General features: G+C 35.4%; 1 protein-coding gene and 1 non-coding gene across 2 annotated transcripts in view; both read left to right on the forward strand.

Moving 5' to 3' along the window:
- Positions 1–22,808, forward strand: part of EIF2A (eukaryotic translation initiation factor 2A) — a 40,424-nt gene that overhangs the window by 1,774 nt on the left and 15,842 nt on the right. Inside the window, exons 2-6 of the mRNA XM_010986848.3 lie at positions 11,980–12,049; positions 18,328–18,402; positions 21,034–21,152; positions 22,302–22,401; positions 22,759–22,798. Of these exons, the coding sequence (XP_010985150.1) occupies positions 11,980–12,049; positions 18,328–18,402; positions 21,034–21,152; positions 22,302–22,401; positions 22,759–22,798 (404 nt within the window). The remainder of the gene's footprint in view (positions 1–11,979; positions 12,050–18,327; positions 18,403–21,033; positions 21,153–22,301; positions 22,402–22,758; positions 22,799–22,808) is intronic.
- LOC116155854 (U6 spliceosomal RNA) lies at positions 1,947–2,053 on the forward strand. Its single transcript, XR_004139749.1, has one exon. It is a non-coding gene; the product is annotated as a U6 spliceosomal RNA (small nuclear RNA).

Below are 22,808 nucleotides of genomic sequence, written 5' to 3' on the forward strand. Positions count from 1 at the left end.
CCAGGTACAATGCCTGGTAAATAATAGACATTGTATGTTTAATGGAGGGCTAAATTAATGAAGGATAGCCACTTTATATGTAGTCAAATTAATCAAGAATGACAATCTTCTTACAGTGCTTAAAATCAAGGACTTAGTAAGAGCTTAAGGGTCATCTAGTCAGTCTGCTGCTTGTATTCTCATAGTGGCCCATAGAAATTAAGTTGTCAGATTCACATGGCAAATTGGCAGAGTCAGGATTATATTCAATCATTCAACCCGATGGTCCATTTTTCTCTCACTAGAGCACACTGATTAATCTTTTAAACATTTTTAGTATAGGTATTTTAGTTAATAATAGATTATTTTACTTATAAAATCCTTTTTTAAACTTACACTCATGGAATTTTGAAGTTGTGAATAATTAAATATTATACAGTAAATTTTATTAGTTATGATTTTTAATTGGAAATGACAAAAAGCTAAAGCAGGTGAAAAGGGGATTTTTTAATCTCATATAATGTTAAAGCTTCTAATGTTACACCCAGGTACTCACATGATTCCAGAAATCTGTTTTTATTCATCCCTAGGCTCTTGCTTTCTTTTTGATTAAATTTATTCTCAGGTTAATGTCCTAATTGGGAGCTCCATGTTTCCATTCAACCAGCTCAGCAGCCCCAAAAGAAAGAGTACATTAGTATTGGTGCCAGTCTCGAGGCTGGCTGTCTTTGGCTTGGCTCGGCTCTTGCTCATCTTTGAATTTCTTTCTTTCTTTCTTCCTTTCTTCCTTTCTTTCTTTCTTCCTTTCTTTCTTTCTTTCTTTCTTTCTTTCTTTCTTTCTTTCTTTCTTTCTTTCTTTCTTTCTTTCTTCTTTCGTTCTTTCTTTCTTTTCTTTCTTTCAATTGAAATATAGTCAGTTACAGTGCATCAGTTTCTGGTATACAGTATAATGTTTGTCATACATATACATGCATATAATTGCTTTCATATTCTTTTCCATTATGGGTTACTATAAGACATTGAATATAGTTCCCTGTGCTATACAGCAGAGATTTGTTTTCTATTTTACATATAGTAGTTATATGCACACATTGAACTCCCAATTTATCCCTTCCAACCTCCTTTCCCCCAGATAACCATAAATTTGTTTACTGTATCTGTAAATCTATTTCTGTTTTGTACCTAAGTTCATTAGTGTCTTCTTTTTTCTTTTCCTTTTCTTTCTTTTTTTTTTTTTTTTTTTAGATTCCACATGTGAGTGATATCATATGGTTTTTTTCTTCCTCTCTCTGGCTTGCTTCACTTAGAATGACGATCTCCAGGTTTGTCCATGTTGCTGCAAATGGCATTATTTTATTATTTTTTGTGGCTGAGTAGTATTCCATTTTATATCTACCACAGCTTCTTTATCTAGTCATCTATCAATGGACATTTAGGTTGTTTCCATGTCTTGGCTATTGTATATAGCGCTGCTATGAACATTGGGGTGCATGTATCTTTTTGAAATTTAGTTCCCTCCAGATACATGCCGAGGAGTGGGATTGCTGGATCATATGGTAAGTCTGTTTTTAGTTTCTTGAGGAATCTCCCTATTGTTTTCCATAATGGCTGCACCATACTGCATTCCCACCAACAGTGTAGGAGGGTTCCCTTTTCTCCACAGCCTCTCCAGCAGTTATCATTTGTGGACTTTTGAATGATGGCCATTCTGTGAATTAGTCCATTTTTAATCAGGTCACCAAGACTAATTATATTCTCACCCCTGGATATTTCCTAAAAGTCTCCTTAAAGGGGGAGCCTGGATGCTAGGCATGTAGATCATTAATGGTCCTTACATGAAGACCATATTGTCCAATCAGCTTGCCTAGTTGAAGCCATTAAGATAATCAAAATTGAGTTATTTTTCTAAATTTATATATATTTCAGTGGTTGTAAGGATTGGAAAAAGTATATTATAATAATCATCAGTGCTTGCTTTGGCAACACATATACTAAAATTGGAATGATACAGAGAAGATTAGCATGGCCCCTGCACAACGATGACATGCAAATTCGTGAAGTGTTCCATATTGTTTAGATAAACAAGATTATACTGTATAGCACAGGAAATATATACAAGATCTTGCGGTAGCTCACAGCAAAAAAAAATGTAATAATGAATATATGTATGTTTATGTATAACTGAAAAATTGTGCTTTGCACTGGAATTTGACACAACATTGTAAAATGACTATAACTCAATAAAAAATGTTTAAAAAATTAAATTAAGTTAAATTACATTTTAAAATTTTTTAAAAAAAGGAATAATCATCGTATCTTTGGCATGGGCCCTTTGTTTGCTGAAGCCCAGTAACTGTTTTCTCATATTAACTCAGGCCTAGAGCAATAAATGGTATGTGAGTATCTAGAAAGACTAGTTAAGTTTTAAAAAGATATAATATAGGTACAATATTTTATGTAATTATTGTTTTTAAGCAGCTATTCTGTGTGGAACTCTGGCATTTATTTGTTGCTTTAATGCAAAGTACTGTGCATTCTAGATTTTTCTTTCTAATAGAACATATTGTTGATCCCTTTTGATTAAAAGGGAAAAGCATTAAAAAGAAGGAATTATAGCAAGGGTCAATACACTGTATTAAGCTACTCCTACATTTTATTCACAGTCTTACGTTTAGTCGCTTATAATTAAAATGAATTCCTCATTAGGAATATAGAAAAATTGTTTCAGTTATTAAAGAGTTTTTGAGTCCATATTTATTTTTGCCTTTATGTACCTATAATGCAGTTTATGTTCTGTTATGAACCTGATTTTGTGTTTCTTCTGATAAACTTTGTCTATCCATGTATTCACATTTGTTTAAGTTGCTTAAACTGGGAATCCAGTATAGTATCTTAGTGGTTCCAAAATGTCTTGCAGCACTTTCTCAGTTTTGCTTCTATGTAGGGAAGTGTGAAATAAAATATTTGCTTTAAGTAATGTGTGTGTGAACAAAACTATATGTATGAACAAAAATGTAATGAGTCACTATAATTTTTAGGATGAATTCAATTGATAATTAGTTCCCCTAAAATAGACATACCTATTGTAAAGCATCATGTACCAAGAAGTTTGTCTACTTTATGGGAACCAATGTATCATCAGTATTAACGTGGCTTTCATGTATACTTTTGTCTTGTGGAATATGTTTTTACCTTAGTACAAAAATCTTGGGTCTATTTTAATTTTAATTTAACACTTTTGTCCAGTATTCCCAAGCAAAACCATTCTTAAGAAATGTTGAAAAACTTTTGATTAGTTTAATTTCTTGCCATATTGTGAGCAAAACATTACTTTAAAAAATGGTAGGTAACCTCCTTGGTTAAGTTTATTTCAAAAAAAAGTTATTTCTAGGTGTTTTTTTTTGTTTTTTTTGTTTTTTTTTTTTTTTTTTTGGTGTAATGGAAATGTCTCTGCCAGTTATAAAATTCTGGTTTTTGAAGTGAAAAAAAATGGTAGGTTTAAAAAAATGAATTAAAAAGAAAATGGTAGGTTTATGAAAAGCCTTTTTTTAAATACAAATTAAGACTTATAAGAATTTGCCAAAAACAGTAGAGTTCCCGGTTACCCTTCACCTAGCTTTCCCCAATGATAATGTCTTATATAACTATAGTATATTATTAAAACCAGGAAATTGACACTGGTATGGTAGTATTTATTAAACTACTATCCTTATTTGGATTTTACCAATTTGTGTGTGTATATATTGTGCTAAGAAATGTTATCACATGTGTAGATTCATATAACCACCACTATTAGGATATAGAACTGTTTCATCACCACAAAGATGTTACTCTTTTATAGTCAGACCCTCCTGCCAACTGTAAGCGTTGGCAACCACTGATCTGTCATCTATTACAATAACTTTGTCATTTCAAGAGTGTTACATAAGTGAAATCACAGAACATGTAACCTTTGAGTTTTTGTTTTTAAAGTTTTTCTTATTTAGAATGTGAATATGTGCATGTTGAAAAGCATTTGATTAATTTGACTCAGGATTTTGCTTCTCCAGGAACTAAAACCAGTAATTGAAAACAACATTAGACTGAATGCTATTTGAGCAAGAAAAACATGGCACTTTTCACCCTGATTTTTGTGTCAATATTGCCCTCTGAGATTTTGGGTTAATAATCTGCATGAAAAAGTGTGGGTTGTAAAATGATTATAAATCAATAAAAAATGTTAAAAAAAAAAAAAAAAAAGAAAGAAAGAAAGAAGAAGTGTGGGTTAAGTGGGAGTTTTGCCTCCCTGCTCCTTTCTTAGTTCATTTTGGCTCCTGTAACAAAAATACCGTAGACTGGGTGGCTTATAAACAACAGAAATTTATTTCTCACAGTTTTGGAGACCGGGAAGTCCAAGATCAAGGCACTGACAGGTCCAGTGTCTGGTGAGTGCCTGCTTACAGGTTCACAGGCAGCCATTCTCCCGTGTCTTCACAAGGTGGGAGAGACAAAGGAACTCTTTGGGGCCTCGTTCATGAGGGCACTAATCCTGTTCATAAGGGCTGCCTTTATGACCTATTTATCTCCCTAAAGCCCCTTCAAATCCTTTAGGAATTAAGTGTTTTTTGTTGGTGGTGGTGGTGGTTTTTTGTTTTGTTTGTTTTGTTTTTTGTTTTTCGGTTTTTTTTTTTACATTTTTTAATTGAGTAATAGTTATTTTACAATGTTGTGTCAAATTCTAGTGTAGAGCACAATTTTTCAGTCTTACATAAATATATATATTCATTGTCACTTTTTTTTTTGCTATGAGCTACCACAAGATCTTGTATATTTTTCCCTATGCTATACAGTATAATCTTGTTTATCTATTCTGCATTTTAAAATCCCAGTCTGTCCCTTCTCCCTCCCCATCCCCTTGGCAAACACAAGTTTGTATTCTATGTCTATGAGTCTGTTTCTGTTTTGTATTTATGTTTGTTGTTTCTTTGTTTTTTTGTTTTGTTTTTGTTTTGGTTTTTTTTAGGTTCCTCATATAAGCGATTTCATATGGTATTTTTCTTTCTCTTTCTGGCTTACTTCACTTTGAATGAATTTCTCCAGGAACATCCATGTTGCTGCAAATGGCGTTATGTTGTCAGTTTTTGTGGCTGAATAGTATTCCATCGTATAAATATACCACATTTTCTTTATTCAGTCATCTATTGATGGACATCTAAGCTGCTTCCATGTCTTGGCTATTGTAAATAGTGCTGCTATGAACATTGGGGTGCAGGTGTCATTTTGAAGTAGGGTTCCTTCTGTATAGATGCCCAGGAGTGGGATTCCTGGGTCCTATGGTAAGTCTATTCCTAGTCTTTTGAGGAATCTCCATATTGTTTTCCACAGTGGCTTTCCTTGCTTCCCTCTCCCACTCTTAATGATTTAGATGTCTTCTTTTACATTTTGTCTTTATTCTTTTTGTAATTCATGGCAGTTATCTCCTTTCCAGTTATGAGTTTCTCATTTTTGTAGCATCCTGCTTCTTTTCTATTTAGAGTAGACCTGTCAATATTTCTTTTAGCATGGGTTTAATGTTGCTAATCTCTTTTAGTTTTTGCTTGTCTGTGAAGTTCTTTATCTCTTCTTCTATTCTAAAGGATAGCCTTGCTGGATAGAGTATCCTAGGCTGCATCATTTTTTCATTCAGGACTTTAAATATATCTTGCCACTCCCTTCTGGCCTGTAGTGTTTGTGTAGAGAAATCAGCTGAGGGCCTTATGGGGGTTCCCTTGTAAGTCACTCTTTGTTTTTCTCTTGCTGCCTTTAGGATCATTTCTTTATCCTTGACTCTGGCCATCTTGATTATGATATGTCTTGGTGTGGGTCTGTTTGGATTCTTCCTGTTTGGGACCCTCTGAGCCTCCTGTACTTGGATATCTGATTCCTTTAGGTTTGGGAAGTTTTCAGTCATGATTTCTTCAAATACCTTTTCAATCCCCTTTGTTCTTTCTTCCCCTCCTGGAACCCGTATTATGTGTAGATTGGCACACTTTCTATTATCCCGTAGGTCCCTTATATTGTTTTCATTGTTTTTTATTTGTTAGTCTCTCAGCTGTTCTGATTGGGTGCTTTCTGTTTTCCTGTCTTCTAGGTCACTTATTCGTTCCTCTGCATTATCTAGCCTGCTTTGTACAGCCTTTAGGTCAGTTCTCATCTCAGCAAATGAGTTTACTAATTCTACTTGGTTCTTCTTTATAGCTTCTGTTTCATTTTTGACATATTTTATATCTCCAAACACTATTTCTTTTAGTTCGTTCAGTACTTTGATCACTCCTTTTTTGAAATCTTGATCTAGTAGGCCATCAATGTCTATTTCCTTGATCGTGCTTTCAGGGGATTTCTCTTGATCTTTTAATTGGGAGTGGTTCTTCTGCTTCTTCATATTGCTCATATCTCTCTGGCACTGTGGCTTAAGGGGTATCAGTTACCTAGTTCTCCAGGAGACGGTGTGCTCTTAATGATTTTATTGAGAGGTCTTTGTGTCTTCGCCCTGTTTTGTGAACTCAGCTTGCTGTTTTCAGAGGCCCTCTGTTGGCACCCTCGTCTGCGCTGCTCCCATTGGCTGTCGGCTAGCATATTGCGCCCCCTCCTAACACTGGGTCACATGCTGAGCTCTTACTCGGTGGGCGGGCGGGTTACTCCCCCTCCTGATGCTGCAGTCAGATGCTGCGCTTGGGTGGAGGCAGGTGGGCAGATCGCGCCCCCTCCCAGCACTGTGGTCAGGTGCTCCGTTCCTGCCAGGAAGGCGGGAGGCCGCCCGCCCTCTCCCGGCGCTGCTCTGTGCAGCTGCCCACTCCGCCTCGGGTCGGCGCTCGGAAGGTGGGCTCAGGGAGGACTGCAGAACGGCCCCACCCCTGCTCCATGCCAAATCTCAGCTCCTTGTTTGTCTTGGCGGCGCAAGTTCTCTGAGGTGCCAGGGCAGAAAGAGCCTATCTTCCTTGGGCTGTGAACAAGTCTCAGTCCTGCCTAGGAGGTTGTGGAGATCCCACGGATTCAGGTCTCGGCCCCGCCCCTGCCCGGGAGCTGCGCACAGGAGATGGCCGCTGTGGCTGCGCCCCACCTCTCTTCTCGAGAGAAGCGCCAGTAACGGCAGCGCAGGTCTGAGGAGACAAAGGCTACAGCGCCCCTCCCCCCAGGGCACACCAGCCATTTTGCTTTGCTTTTTTCACAATTTATGGGGGACCGAGGTGGTTCTGCTCTGTATCTCCTCCCAGCCAGGGTGCGCAGCACCCTGCAGTCCCCTGGGGATGCCTCTGTGCAGCCACCCCAGTCCTCCGCCTGGCTCGGGCAGCCTGGCCTGGCCCCAGCTGCTGGCTTGTGTCTCAGGCTGGGTGTCGCGGGGACCCTTTGTGCCCTTTTAATTCAGTTCTGTTCAAGGGGTGCTCGGGGCAGATCTGAGCCTCAGAGTCTCCCCCTCCGTCCCGCTGGCCTCTCCATTGGAGATGGGAGACCCAGCGAACCAGTGCCAGTCCTCCTTTGCCACTCTCTCCCTGCGAGACCAGTCCCACACCTTTTTGCTTTTTCTTCTTTCTTTTTTCCTTTACTCCTACCAGACTTTTGGCGTCTTTGTCTTTCAAAGAGGGCGATGTTCTGTTGGAGTTCGGCAGGTGTTCTGGTTGGCTGAGCAGGTCCGTAGATGTGAGTTTTGGTGTATTTGTGGGAGAGGGTGAGCTACCAGCATCATTCTACTCCACCATCTTGCTTCTCTCTCGAAAAAAAGGAATTAAATCTTGTTATATGAATTTGGGGTGGGGATACACATTCAGTCTACAGCAACTCTTTGGGGATCTTCTGCATAGCTTAGTTTGAGATGTAGGTATGATATAGAAATTTTGCAAACAAAAAACCTTGTACCTGTACTGGTTGCCGTGAATACCTGAAAGTTCCCACTGCTGTGGCCAGAAGGCTATCTTCATGGATTCCTTCATAGATTCTGAGGTACAGCCACCACTTTAGTATAACATACAAAAGCTTTGAATTTTCTCCAGGTAAAGATTGTGGTCAGTAATGATGACAAAGTCAAAAAATATAGAGGACCAAGGTCACTGGTTACAAGTGTCATGAGAACACAAGAAGCTGAGATGAATGGGAGAAACCTTTTTTTTCTTTTTTTGGCAGTGACTTTAGGCATATATTCTTGGGACTTCCAGCCAAGGCAATGAAACATGGTTTCATCAAATCATATGCAACATTTGAAAAATATACTGTGGCTTCATTGGGAGTATATTGACAATCGTCCATTTTGTTTTCCTAGGTGAATATGAGAATTCTGAAAGAGCTCTTAGTGAGTTAAATTGCCACTGCAGCTTGTGAGAGGGATCTCATTAGGCTGACAGAATTTTATGTAACCTAGTGATAACGTGTAATCTGATCACTATAAATTCCCTAGTTTGGGAAATTCATTTTTTATTAATTCCTCAAATAAATGTTTGTTAAAACCTTAATTATAGTATTAAGAAAAGAGTGGCCTATTTTCTTCTAAATCATAATGTATCATATAGTATATTGTAACAGGGATTAGTTCGGTGACAAGAAAGAGCACAGCTTTGCCTGTGTTGTAAGAGAATTTTGATGCAACGTTTGACCTTAGACAAAAGGTTGAGAAGCCATTGAGAATTTTTGATGCTAAAGAATTAAACTTCATAGATTAGCAATGACTTACTGCATAGCACAGGGAATTACATTCAATAACTTGTAGTAATCTATAATGAAAAAAATATATATATGTATAACTGAATCACTATGCTGTATTCCAGAAACTAATACAGCATTGTAAGTCAACTATACTTCAATTCTTAAAAAAAGTTTGGAAAAAGGGGGAAAAAAGAAAAAAAAGAATTAAACTTCATAGTTTTCAAGTCTTCTAGGAAAACATTTTCTGTCACAAAATTTTTCTGCATTTAGTCTTAGCCAAAAAGCCAGGAAGCAGTGGTACAAAATGTTTCTTAAATGTATTACAGAGTTTTAGAATAGATATCTTCACTGTTTCATTCAAGGTATAGCAGGAGACTGAGCTTCTTTGAAATCATTATCTTGAGTGCAGTGATGGATTTGTTTTTTTAAGATCCCTAATGCCTAGCACATAGAGCTATGTGGGGGTTAGATCATATAGAGCCTTGTAAATGGTGGTATGAGGAACTTAGATTTTGATGTATGCAGAACACTTTGGTAGGTTCCATTTTATTCAAGAGCAAACTACCCCTCAACAGTTTGGTGACACAGTGTAGTATATAAGGAAACATAGTGCCCAGTTATATACTTGTAAATGTGTAACAAGGAACTCATCATTCAATGTTTACTCACTTATATTTCATCTCCTCTAGAATGATGCTCCATGAATACCTAGATTTTTATCTTGTTCATCAAAGTTATTTTATTTTGTTCTAACTGTTTTAAAGATGTTAAATGTTTTATTTATTTTTATGAAGCCACTCAGTCTGTGGCCTTTTTTAAAAAAATTTTTTTAAAGACCTTTTTTTAAAATTTTTTATTTATTTTTGTTTTTGGTGAGAGAGGGTAATTTGGTTTATTTATTGATTTTTAATGCAGGTACTGGGGGGGGGGGTAGTTTGGTTTATTTATTGATTTTTAATCCAGACCCTCGTGCATGCTAAGCATGAGCTCTACCATTTGAGCTATACTCTCCCCCCATTCTAACTTTAAATGATTTACTTTGGAAAGGTTAACTGTATTATTTTCAATATCTGAAAATTGAGCTAATTAATTTACAGGTAGAAAATTCATGTTATGAGAACCGTCCCTTGAGAAGGGAAAGGAAGTAGAGATCAGAGTTGGAGCCCAAAGTGTCCACTATCTACCAGCTCTACTGCTTTCCAAGTAACCAGGAGAAGAGTGGGAGATTTGTGAGTAGCTGGCAGAAAAGGAAGCAGATGAAATTGTTGCCGTGGACTTCAGTAAAACTTTTTCTTTTCTTCAGCTCTTATACTGTTGCTGCTAGCAAGAATTCTAGCTGATAAAACAGTAACTCATCACTAAGTCCTGTCAATTTTTCTCTTAAATATTGAACACTTATTCTCCACTTCCCATTTCCACTGGCAACCCTAGTGCGAGTCCTTGTGTTCTCTCCTGTGGGACTCCTGCAGAGCCGCCTCGAATAGTCTCTTCACACCCACTCTTACTGCCTCCTGGTTCTCTTCTGTACCGTGTACCACATTGACCTTTTCACAATCCAAATCTGGTTTTTAAAAATCTGCCTAAAACTTTTTTGAAGTTTCCCACCATTCTTAGGCTACAGACCAACATTGCCTAACTTAGGCCACAGGATCCTGCTTGGTCTGAGCCCTGCTGTCTTCTCCAGCTTCAGCACCTTCCAGCCACACAGGCCTCTTTCCGTTCCTCTGACACTGTCATCGCTCTTGCCATTGAGTTTCTGCACTTGTTACTGTTCTCCTTGCTTGTTAACTTCTATTCATCGTTCACATCTCAGCACACAAATCATTTACTCAAGGATGCTTTCCCTAATCTTCCATTTTTAGATCAAAAGTCCAATCACTCACTCTAGTAGTCCCTTATACTTTCCTTGGCAGCACTAAACACAGTTATATATTTGACTAATTATTTGATTAGTGAGGTCAGGGCTCAGGCTGTTTCCCTTCCTGTTGTATCTCCAGTCAGTACTCAAAATGGGGCCTTGACAGTATTTTCCCCCACAATAATCATTTGTTGAATGAGCGAATCATTTTATTTGGTTCAGCTTTAGAAACTTCTAAATCAGCCATTTTAAAAAGAATAATCTAGTTCTGTACATGTTTTGCTGATTTAATCTTGAACTTTGTTACCACTTAATTTTTTTAGGTTATTACTGTCATTGGGTGCTTAGTAAATGAAAGTCTCATCCTACTTGTTCTCTTAGTTTGAGAAATTTTAAATACATTAATAATGTTTTACATCTTTTAAGAACTTCGAATGAATATAGACTATATTTTCATGTTATTATTTTATATAAAGCACACAGTGTTCTAATGTTTACATTTTGCAGATTAGGGCACAAAGGCAGAGGTGGTGATGTATTGAAGGTTCCACACCCAGATAGGAACTGAAGTCTGCCTTTGAGTTCATGTCCTTTCTACTACAGTACAACTGCCTTTCACTGGTGACAATTAACAGTTTTGAATTTTTATTTATAAAAGTTACTTGAGAGTAAGCTGATACAAAGAAGATTTAACTTAGACTCAGCTTCTAATTCTGTTTCCAGCAGCCATAAATTTTGAAAATGAGATTATAAAATAATGTGAAAACATAATATTAAGATCACTTTTTTCCATTTGAATGAAGGAATATAAGTATGAATGTTGTATCTCAATGCACATGCATAGATTTGTTGTAAAACAGATAAGAGTAGATTTAGTAAAGTAGCTTCCTTAGAGACTAAATGAATATGCTTTATAGGAAAAAAAAATAAGAATGAAATTACCTGTCTTTAGTCAGTTCAGGCTACTGTAATGAAGTACCACATTCGTTGGTAGCTTATATATAACAGAAATTTCTTTCTTACAGTTCTAGAGGCTAGAAATCTTAGGCCAGGGTGCCAGTGTGGCTGGGTTCTGGAGAGGACCCTCTTTTTGGTTGGTGACTGCCAACCTACTGTATCATCATGTATTTTCTTTGCTCTTCTTATAAGGGTACTAATTTCATTCATGAGGACTCCACCTTTGTGATCTAATAACACCCCCCCAAAGGCTCCATCTCCAAATACCATCGCACTGGGATTAGGGTTTCAACGTGAGGATTTTGTGGAAACACAATCAATCTACTCCTTACCTGTTTATTTCTCAGCAGTTATATGATTTCATGCAAAAGAGCAAGAAAAATGTATTCTTTTAATGCTAATGTTCTTTAGTTTTATGAAATGTTTAATAATTTCATTAATATTTTGATGGAAAGCTTTTTGTTTTTTAAGACATTTATGATAATTGAGTATTTATCAAAGTAATGGTGATTCTTTCCATTTTCTTTCTTTAGTCCGAGGATCAGAAGGACTATACATGGTAAATGGACCACCACAGTTTACAGAAAGCACAGTGCTTCCAAGGTAGGGTTTATTTTGTCAGTTGATGTTATCAAGAACTATATAATACATTCTAAATTATTTTTGTTATATTCTGAACAAGAAAGAAAAAGAACAGATAAACTAGTTTCTTCAGACATGTTATGTAGTGTTAACAGAAGATGGAAAGAATGCATATTCTCTATCAAGAAAGTGATCTTTAGATTTGAAAATCATAGCTTAAGCATATTTGAAAGAAAACAGGAGGGACCTACTATATAGCACGGGGAACCATATTCAGTTTCTTACAATGACATATAATGGAAGGGAGTCTGAAAGGAAAAAAATATATATATATGTGTATGTGTAACTGAGTCACTATGCTGTACACTTGAAACTAATATTGTAAATTAACTACACTTTAATAAAAATTTGTTTTAAATAAATAAAAAGAGAAAAGGTGTAGACAACAGTGTAATTGAGTTCATGCCTCTAGCTTAGGATTTTATCTTAGAGAATGGGGGAAAACTTGCAAATATGATAACCAAACCACTGCCTATAATCTTCATGAAATCATAGAATGAGAAAGATACAAGGAAGGAAGAAGTATGAAACAAAGTGTACATATATATATGTACATATATATATATATATGTAGCTAGATAAAAACAGATATTTTTCTCAAAAAGAAACATTGAAAGGATAAACCAAAAACTAATAAAGGTGATTATCTAGGGGGAGAGAGAAGTACAAATGCAGGGGACATGTTGGTTAATGAACTTTGATATATGTAGTTTTGACTTTGGGCCATGTAATTGTTTTAAATTTTAAAAAATTAAAGTGGAAAATGGAAATAGGTGCTTTTATATTAAGTAGGGGACATAACCATATGATGATGTGCAGAATTCTTAAATGCGTCCAGTAGTTTTATTGTAAACAGACAATTGATACTGTAGAATAAAACAAATAAATAGTTAATGTCATTTGGAATGAAGATTTTCGACATAAAAGTGAAGGAGGGATAGACTTGCATATATCAATGTGAACTCATAATTTCTTTTCATACAAACATTTTATTTCCTAGTTCTGTCCACTGAAAAGTTCTGGAGACGGTGATAACATAGGAGCATTAAAAACCCTGCCTCACAGATTATGCTCTCTAAACGCCATTCTTCACTAAAAGGAACCAGTTCTTGGAGCAGTGGTTTTCTCCAGGTCTAGGACAAAAAAAATGTATGAGTTGAACCAGATATATCTTGTGCCAGAAAGCAAGGAAGTTATGAAAGAGTAATGGGGTTATGTTAGAGTCACAGGAGTCAGCTTGGAGGGGTTCATATCAGTCTTAGATGGGACAATTTGAGCATTATAAAGAATAATGACTATAAGGATTAAAGCATGTTAAGTATATAAATACTCCCTAAAAAATCCTCCTCCCTCCAAATCTTATTGGTTAACATTGGAAGTTGATGGGGTCCTTGCTCAGTACTTTGAAAACTGATAAATAAAGAAGGAATCAAGCATTTGTGTTGCTTTTCCCATACAGAGTCACTAAATTGTTGATGAGGAAAACTTCTGTATAGAACATTGGGGCGGGAGCTGGGTGGAAATAGCTCAAGTGGTAGAGCACATGCTTAGCATGCACAGGGTCCTGGGTTCAATCCCCAGTTACTCCTCTAAAAATAAATAAATAAATTCAATTACCTGCCCCCCCCAAAAAAAACCAAAAATAAAAATAAAAAACATTAATAGATGCAGAAGGAATGATGAGATTAGATAGTCACTATTTTGTAGTCCTGTAGAATTCAAGCATCAGTAGCTCTTAAACTTTTATATACATCAGAATCATCTGAAGAGCTTGTTAAAACATAGATGGCTGTTCCCTCCCCAGATTTTCTGATTATTAGATCTGGGGAGGCGCCCCAATGATTAGAATTTTTAACAAGTTCCCAGGTAATGATGATGCTGCAAATCTTGGGACCATACTTTGAGAATGACTAATCTATGCAAATGATTGTTAAAAGATGCTGAAACTGTTAGATGAACTGTTGATAGGGAACTTTATAACCAGGGTGACATCATCTGAGTCTACTGGCCAGATTTTTATTAGACCCAGTTCTCTAGAACCTTGTTACAGGAGGTATGGGCCCAAGACTAGCCAAATTGGCATTACCTTGAGCCAGTGCAGAAATGTGACATCTCAGGCCCTACCCAGCTTACTGAACCCAAATCTGTATTTTAGCCAGATCCTCAGTGATCTGTATGCACATTAATATTTGAAACGCACCACTGTAGAAATAAGACTCTGTGTTAAAGCTTTTGTGCTGCACTTCTTTGGGGTATGCAGTCTCCAGGCAGTAGGAATGAGGGGGAAAACGGAAATGAGATAAGGAAAACGTGAAAGCAAATACAGCATAGAGTGCTCTGAGCTGATGAGAGTCACAAAATACAGCCAGGTTGCTTGGTCATGCAGAATCCTCCAGAGAGGTTATGTGGAACCACTGTGCTCCAGAACAATCTGTTGTGAAGAGGAAGGGTAAGAAAGTGATCTGCAGCCAGAGCCTCTTTCCGTCTGCTTGGGTTGAATCTGAGTGCCAGTGACCCTCTTCCTTCTACTGCAGTAGGCATAACGGAAGCTGTGCTGAAATGTGGCCCTCATTCCTGGGGAGTCTGAGACAACCAGAGGTGTTGGGAGATGAGGTGGCCGGTCTCTTCATTAAATAGCTGACGCCTGGGAGAAGGAAGGGCTGAGTGAGTCTGAGGAGGCACATAGCAAGTCCAGTGCAATCTCAGCATCGCTCAGAGTAGAACAAGGAGACGGTATGTGTCTCCTGATGAGTTGCCATAGGAACTACATGGTACTTACCTTCTTATGAAAATTTAAAAAAACCTGATTCTGATCAGGCTTTTAGATGAATGGTTCTTAAATTTGGCTGCACATTTGAAGGACCTGGGGAACTTTAAAAAAAAACCCAAATATCCAAGTATTGGATATTAAGTGATAGTAATTAACTGTTGTTACTTTTGTGAGTTGAAGTGACATGGTGGTGATTATGTTTTTTTAAAATGTCCTCATTAGAATTGCCGGGACATGTGCACTCAGGCCGAGGGGGCTTGATTTCTGAACTCTGGGAATTATTGTGTGCAGCAGGCCACCTGTAGGGACTCACTGGTCCCCGATCCTCACTCCGTGTCACAGTGCAAGCAGGCCAAGCTCCAGCACGTCAGCTCTGAGGAACCACATCCTGAGCATAGGAGTTTGCCAAGGTGGCCCTGGAAGTGGAAAGGGAGCCAGCTTCAGAACTAGATAATTATGTTCCAAAACCAGATTGTTTTTCCACTGACAGCAGTGATGCCCAAAAAGCCTGTCACAGCTTTTCCCTCAGGGTCTAAGGAACATACAGCGACCCTTGGGGAGAGGAGGTTCAACTGTTGCTATACAGGTTGCCACTTCAGAACTGTTGGCAGCATGAAAGATTTGGATCACCATCTAAGAATCCACATGAAGAATGGAGGCAGGTATAGATTAGGCTATGATGACAGTGTCAATCTCAGTGCCCACTGAAAACCATTCTACTCATCCTTATGTCCCCCAGAGTCAGTGGTAGCTCTGCCCCTTGTGGCCTTCTCTCCAGGACCTAGCAGGTGGAGTGGCCTCTGTCTGGAACATGCCAGATAAAGGCGTTCTTGACCTTTTTTCTGACAATTCTGTGAAGCTTATGGACCCTTCCCAGAACAATGTTTTTAAATATAATAAAATCACATTAAACTATATTTAAGTACAATTGCTAAAAATAAGCCTCATCAGTTAGAGATGCACACTGAAGTGTAGAGGTATAAAGTGATATGACATCTAGTTTTGCTTTATAATATTCTGGTATTAAGTGAAAAAAATAGGGAGTAGATTAAAGGAAATTGGCTACAAGTTCATAATTATTTAATCTTGGTGGTAGGTGCATGGGTAGGTTACCATATTTTATCTCTATTTTTGTGTATATTTGAAATTTTTTGTTCAAATGATTGTACCAGAAGAAGATAGACAAAATTTTCCAATTGCTGAGATTAAGAAAATAACGGACTTCTGGATACTGCAGTCTAAGAGCTTACCTTCAATCTTAAACATAATTCTAGAATGAGTTATTAAAAGGACAGTTTATAATCATTAAGATAAGGGGATGATTATTAGAGTTAAAATGCGATTGCTAAGAGTAGACTGTTTCAAATTTATTTCCTTTCTGAGTAGAATTTCCAGACACATCAGAATAGAACTATAAACATGATTTTACCAGAGTATCTGAAAAATGAGAAAGTCTTTTGTTAGATGATAATAATGGCAGAGTTGTCATTGGTTAAGAGCTGTGAATTCAGCTGATTAATCAGTTGATTTTAGTTTGAGGGAAGTACTTTTTTTTTCCTTTTTCTGTTTTATTAGTTAGAATTATTGCAGTTCGACTGCACATACACATTATATTGCATGTAAATACATATATACAGTATCCTGCATATTTTTTTTAGTTTACATGTATATACTAATTATTGTTTCTAAGAACAGATAAGAGCTTTAGCTTTTTAAACTTACATAGTTATCAAAGGAATAAAGCCAACGACAAAATAAAAATCAATAGAATGTGGTAATCCAATCATAAAGGACAGTCAAATGTGCTTACACATATTCAAGAAATCAATCATCTTAGTTATAAATAATAAGTAGTTCATTTGTGTCCTTATTATTATTGTTATTATTGTTTAGATTCCTTATATAAAAAACATCATATGGCATTTTTTTTTCTCTTTCCGGCACACTTCACTTAGAATGACAATCTTCAGGTCCATCCATATTGCTGCAAATTGCATTATTTTATTCTTTTTTATAGCGGAGTAGTGTTCCATTGTATATATGTACCACATCTTCTTTATCCAGTCATCTGTTGATGGACATTTGGGTTGTTTCCATGTCTTGGCTATCATAAATAGTGCTGCTGTGAACATTGGGGTACATGTGTCTTTTTGAATTTTATTTTTCTCCGGATATATGCCCAGGAGTGGGATTGCCGGATCACATGGTAAGTCAATTTTCAGTTTTTTAAGGAACTTCCATACTGTCCTCCATAGTGGCTGCACCAGTCTACACTCCCACCAACAGTGTAGGAGGGTTCTTGAGGGAAGGACTACTGGTGAACCACAGAGACTTGTTCAGAGGTCATCCAACATTATAATTAATTTAGATGCTAGCTTAGATTGACATTTTATAATTTAAATATTACATAAATCTGGAAGGAATGACAAATATTTTAAAAGAGAAAATAAAGATGTAAGTAGATCTCAGTAGGCTGGAATAATAGGCCAACACATGAGTAGAATTTAATAAGAATAATTGTAAAATTCTGCCTTAAGTTTCAGAAATGAGTTGCACAAGTATAGGATGGACACCTTGATCATAGTTGTTTGTGTGAGAGAGGAAAAAAATGTTTCAGTAACTACACAAGGATAAACTACCATTATCTTGTGTTAATGTCATCTTCAGATGAATTAATGCAAAAATAGTGTCCAATTTAAGAAGGGTATATTGGTCAATTCTCAGTGCATTATTATTTAACAATTCAAATATTTATTAGCCACAAAGTTCTGATCTAATGTCATGACTACACGTAAGGTCATTTACATGTACGAACCCACACATTTCTGTTTGGATCTTCGTTACGACTAGAACACGTACTGGGAGTAGCTATCTCCAGTTGGGAAATACAGTACTTAGAATTTTGATCATTTGTTAGAAGATTGCCGAGAAGTCCGATTTCCACAAGTCAGTTTTTGTCCAGAATCCTGCATCTACATTTACTTAATGTGAAGATCCTCTTATTGTTGTTAAATTTTCTTTCTCTACACATGAGAAATTGATGGAAGGTCTATGTCCTTCAAATCCAGGGGTCCTTGTTGCCAGGTGAGGATATTCTATCCACCATTATTTTGTTATGCAGGTGGTCTGGGAAATTCTTCATAAACTCCCCCTGTTGAAATCCTTCAGCCTTCTCGAGGTCAGGACTGACAGTTGGTAACCTCCACATTCGCTAGTTATGCACACAAAAGAGCTCTTTTTCTTACTTAAGATTGATCTGTTGGTATAAAATCAATCTCCAGCTTACTTTACAGTGATAGTTGGCACTGCACTTTAAGAGGAAAAGTATTTTGGTGGACTAAATCATTTTTTAATTATTTTCTAATATTTATGTAAGTTTTTAGTCATTAAATTAATAGCAAGATTTTTTAATCAGATTTTTTAGAAAAGGATTATTGCTTATTAATTTAAACTTTCTTCTTATTTTCAGGGAATCTGGGAAAAATTGCAAAGTCTATTCCTTTAGTAAGGATGGAACCTTGTTTGCCTGGAGCAATGGAGAAAAGTTAGTGTTCATTTATATAACATTTTATGTGCCTGTCTTGAATATAAAATATAACTGACATTATTTGAATATAACATGTAGTTGGGTGTCATTAATAAACTATGTCTTTTAATATCTTGGTGGGGTTAGGTATTATCTCCAACATAACTTCTATAGAACACCTTGAAAGGTGTTAGTTTATATTTATGTGCTATGACTTAGTTGAGTTATTTAGTACCTAGAATTAAAAGGTAACATGAAAAAGTACAATTAATTTAATGCTAAAGAAGCTGAGAGGTGGTTTTAAATAGTGCTCTAAGTTATTGGTTAGGGTTTCTTAAATTCTGCACTAACATTTAGAGAATAATTCTTTTTGCTTGTTTACCTTAGATTTAGATACTTTGTCTTTACTGTTAAGTTAGTAACAAATGTCTATATTTATTGCTGTTAGTTTTATTGTGTATAATGGCAATATCATCTAAGTATTTTATAACTTATTCAAATGTATGTTTTGTATGGTCTATATTACATAAAATAATCAGATTACAAAATTGGTCTTGCAGAAAATAAGTATGTTGATTAAATGCTCATAATTTCACTTAGAAAACCAATCCTTTTCAGTTTTTCCATAGTCACTACATTTCAGTTCACAGAACCAAGAAAATGCCCAAATATTTGTTGCTTAATTTAAAGTTCTTTTTGTTTTTGTTTTTGTTTTTAGCCAGATAAAGTATCTTAGACTTTTAAAAAGGAGAGAATGCATACATCAGTTTGAAAAATACATTTTACATGTTTATTACACAGCAGTAACGTAGTCTTAGATCTTTCAACTATTAAGTCAGATTGGATTAAACACCTGATTTTTAAAAATGCTAAAAAGATTGTTGAACTAGTTGATTCACTTTTTATTACTAAAGTAGCTAGCAGAATTAACTTTTAAAATTAAAAAGATTTATCAGTTTTTTAAATTTTTTGAAAGTTATTGAATCTAACCAATAAACTACTACTCTCAGATTATTAAGAATATAATTATATTGGGTCTTATCTACAATGTTAACAGACAATCTTAATCTCAGCCTCAAAGAAAGGATGCACTCTCAATTTTTCTTATTTCTGTAAATGTACCCTATTGTGGATATTTGGGTTTTCATTTTTTAATACATATTTTAGTTTATACTATTTTTGAATCATGAGTTGGTAAAAATTTACTACCTAATAGGACATACCATACGTCTTTTCATTATCTGTTATCTTTTTTGAGGTATCTGTTATTCTACAACTTGGAGTTTAATAGGTCTGTTTTCATTTTGGCAATTATTATTAATTATTTTATATACTTCATTTGTATCTTCTCTTGGCATTCTATTGAACTCAACTCTGTCCTTTTATATGTCCCCGTATGTTGTGTTTATCCTCTTAATAGATTTTTTTTTACCTGGGTCCTAGCATTTATTTCCCTAAGGATCTGAGGCCACAACAATACATGTTATTCCTAGGGCAAGAGAAGCAGGTGTCAAGTATTGACTGTGCTATTTGCTGAGTTCATGGTTAATTAAATCTGAAGCTATAACTGATTTTTCCTTAAGTATGTATTTTTTTTTAGTTAAAATAAATGCCCTTCATTAAACTAAGAATAACTATTAAAGATTATCAACAACAACAAAAAAGAAAGCTTCATGTAATTCTAAAATATATCATTTACAGTTAAGTTGTAAAGAATCTATAGTTGTAAGCATATGTGGGGGGGGGGTGTCTTTAAACAATACGTAGTAATTGTGCTTATCAGTTTCTGCATATCCTAACCCAGTGTCCTCAAACTTAAGTTGAACAAAGTAACTGTAAGCAATTTCTGGAATGAAATGGAGTTTTGTTTTGTTTTTTGCCCCCTAAAGAGTACATAACAACAAGTCAGGCTAAACAGGTTTCAAAGCTTTGCTATGGAATTTATTAGTAGAATGATCTTGGGCAAATCTTAAGCTTATTTAAGTTTTCTAAGCTTCAGTTTTACCATTTGTAAAATGGAGATGATAATATCTATCTTATAAAACTGTTATGAGGATTAAGTGAGGAAATGTACATAAGGTGGTCAAACCAGAACATGATACATAGAAAACATCCCCCAAAATGGAAACTACTTTTTTATACAATGTTGTCATTTCTGTCATTATTGTACCATGGTGATTCTTAGTCATATCTTTTGGAGACTACTGCTGAAATTTTAATAAAACATCAAAAGTCTACTTGCTGATTTTTCTAGCTGCTAGTTTCCATTTACTCAGATTTAAAAATATACTTTTCCTTTAGCACGTCTGTTTTCTCTTGGGTTTGACAGCCCTCGGCTTGTCTGTAGGTTTGCTCTGTGTTCATGTAAAGGCCTGTTGTTTCCTCTTCAGCTGAAGATGGAATCATCTCTTCTACCTTTCTGCTAATTCTGTATTATTTCCCAGCACTAGCCTTTTATGGGGGCCTTTTGGCAAAATGTACATTTTTTAAAGTGTTTATTGGATATTTTCTAGAACTAACTGAAAATTGATTTTTATGAAAAATGCACTTTAGAGTGATCTGTATTTGAAAAGAAGTATGAATGTTTTGGATAGTGCTGGTTATTGTGAAACAATATTTCATTGCTGAAGTAATTTCTTTTGAAACCAGAATAAATGTTATCAATGTCACTACCAAGGGACTACTGCACTCCTTCGACCTTCCAAAGACAGTTTGCCTTGAGTTCTCGCCAAAAAACACTGTCCTGGCAACATGGCAGCCTTACACTAGTAAGTATTTCCCAGTTGTAACAATATTCTGACAAGACCAAGTCAATTCAGTGGGGAAAAAAGAAGGTTATAAGAAAGTAATTAGGAGGGGAGGGTATAACTCAATGGTAGAGTGTGTGCTTAGCATGCATGAGGTCCTGGGTTTAATCCCCAGTACCCCTACTAAAAATAAATACATAAATAAATAAACCTAATCCCCCCAGAAGAAAATAATTAATCTTTATGGTAGTAAATAGTGTTTATAAATATTTTTAATCAACAATGAATCTTGTATACCCCATATACAATATCCTTCAAGTAATTTCAAGGTATAGTAAGTTAATAAAAAGATCCATCATGAGATAGAGGGTAAAAAACTCAAGGGAAATTTTAGAAAGTAGATAACCACTAGATAGAGAAGATCTCAAAAATCAAGAACAATAATGACCTTTAAAATGAAAAATCTTTTATATAATCATCATAAGTGGAGGAAGTACAGTAGACACATCTAAGAAATGTATATGCTATGAGAAAGAGTAGGAAATAGTGTGCAGTTTAATAACACATTTAAAGATATAATAATATGAGCATTTTATATAGCTGTGCTTCATAGATGAGTAATAAAATATTGGGAACTGGTATAGGGGCTTATTTCAAGAAACATTTTGTAATAATGTGGATATTGTTGAATAGATATATGATAATAGTTCATTATTGGATTATAAACCTCCTGAGTTTGTTCTTCCAAGAGGCACAGATTCTAATGAATTTTATTTTTCCAAGTAAATAAAAGGGAAATTGAGAATCAATTGAGAATTATGAGTGGTTTTATATAACTTTTTTTCATGTGTGTGACTTATAGACACAGCTTTTATAATAAGACACTTCAATCCATTTAACAGCAAACTTTGTTAAACTTCATAAATAAGAAATCCCTTAAGTATTCTTAAAATCTGTAGTAATTAACTCATTTTAGAAATACTAAACTTCTCAAATAGTTGTCATAGTATCATGGCTTTAGGAATGGATGATTAAATCCATAGTTAAAGCCAGAGAGGAAAGTTGATTTAAAGCAACTCTTTTATTTGATCTTTATAGTCCTTTTCAAATTTCTTGTAAGAATGAAACCCTTTTACTACTTTACTGCAAAAAAGTTTGTTTTTATGGCAGCTTCTAAAGATGATACAGCTGGGATACCCAACCTGCAACTTTATGATGTGAAAACTGGGACATGTCTGAAGTCTTTCATCCAGAAAAAAATGCAAAATTGGTAAATAAATGCTTTAAAATACTAATTATTTTAAGATATTTTAAATATATTTATTGTATAATATTTGTTTCTCTGATATTGATTTAGAAAATAATTTAGATAAAAATCTAGATCTTTAAGGATTTTGTATATAGGAATGTAATATAGTAAAAAACATCATCTTAACTTTTGTTTAGTGTTTGAATGAAAAGGGACAGTGTTTTTTTATTACATACTCTGACTAAAACTATTAGTAACTGACTTGACATCATAAGTATTTTTCCTTAAATAGTAAACAGAATTGCAAACTTTAATGTTTTAACATATGATGTTATATTCTATTAAAATTTTTTTTTATATTCTTTTTTTTCAATGTAGGTGTCCATCCTGGTCAGAAGATGAAACTCTTTGTGCCCGAAATGTTAACA

Source organism: Camelus dromedarius, chromosome 2, assembly GCF_036321535.1.
Source record: "Camelus dromedarius isolate mCamDro1 chromosome 2, mCamDro1.pat, whole genome shotgun sequence".
NCBI lineage: Eukaryota > Metazoa > Chordata > Mammalia > Artiodactyla > Camelidae > Camelus > Camelus dromedarius.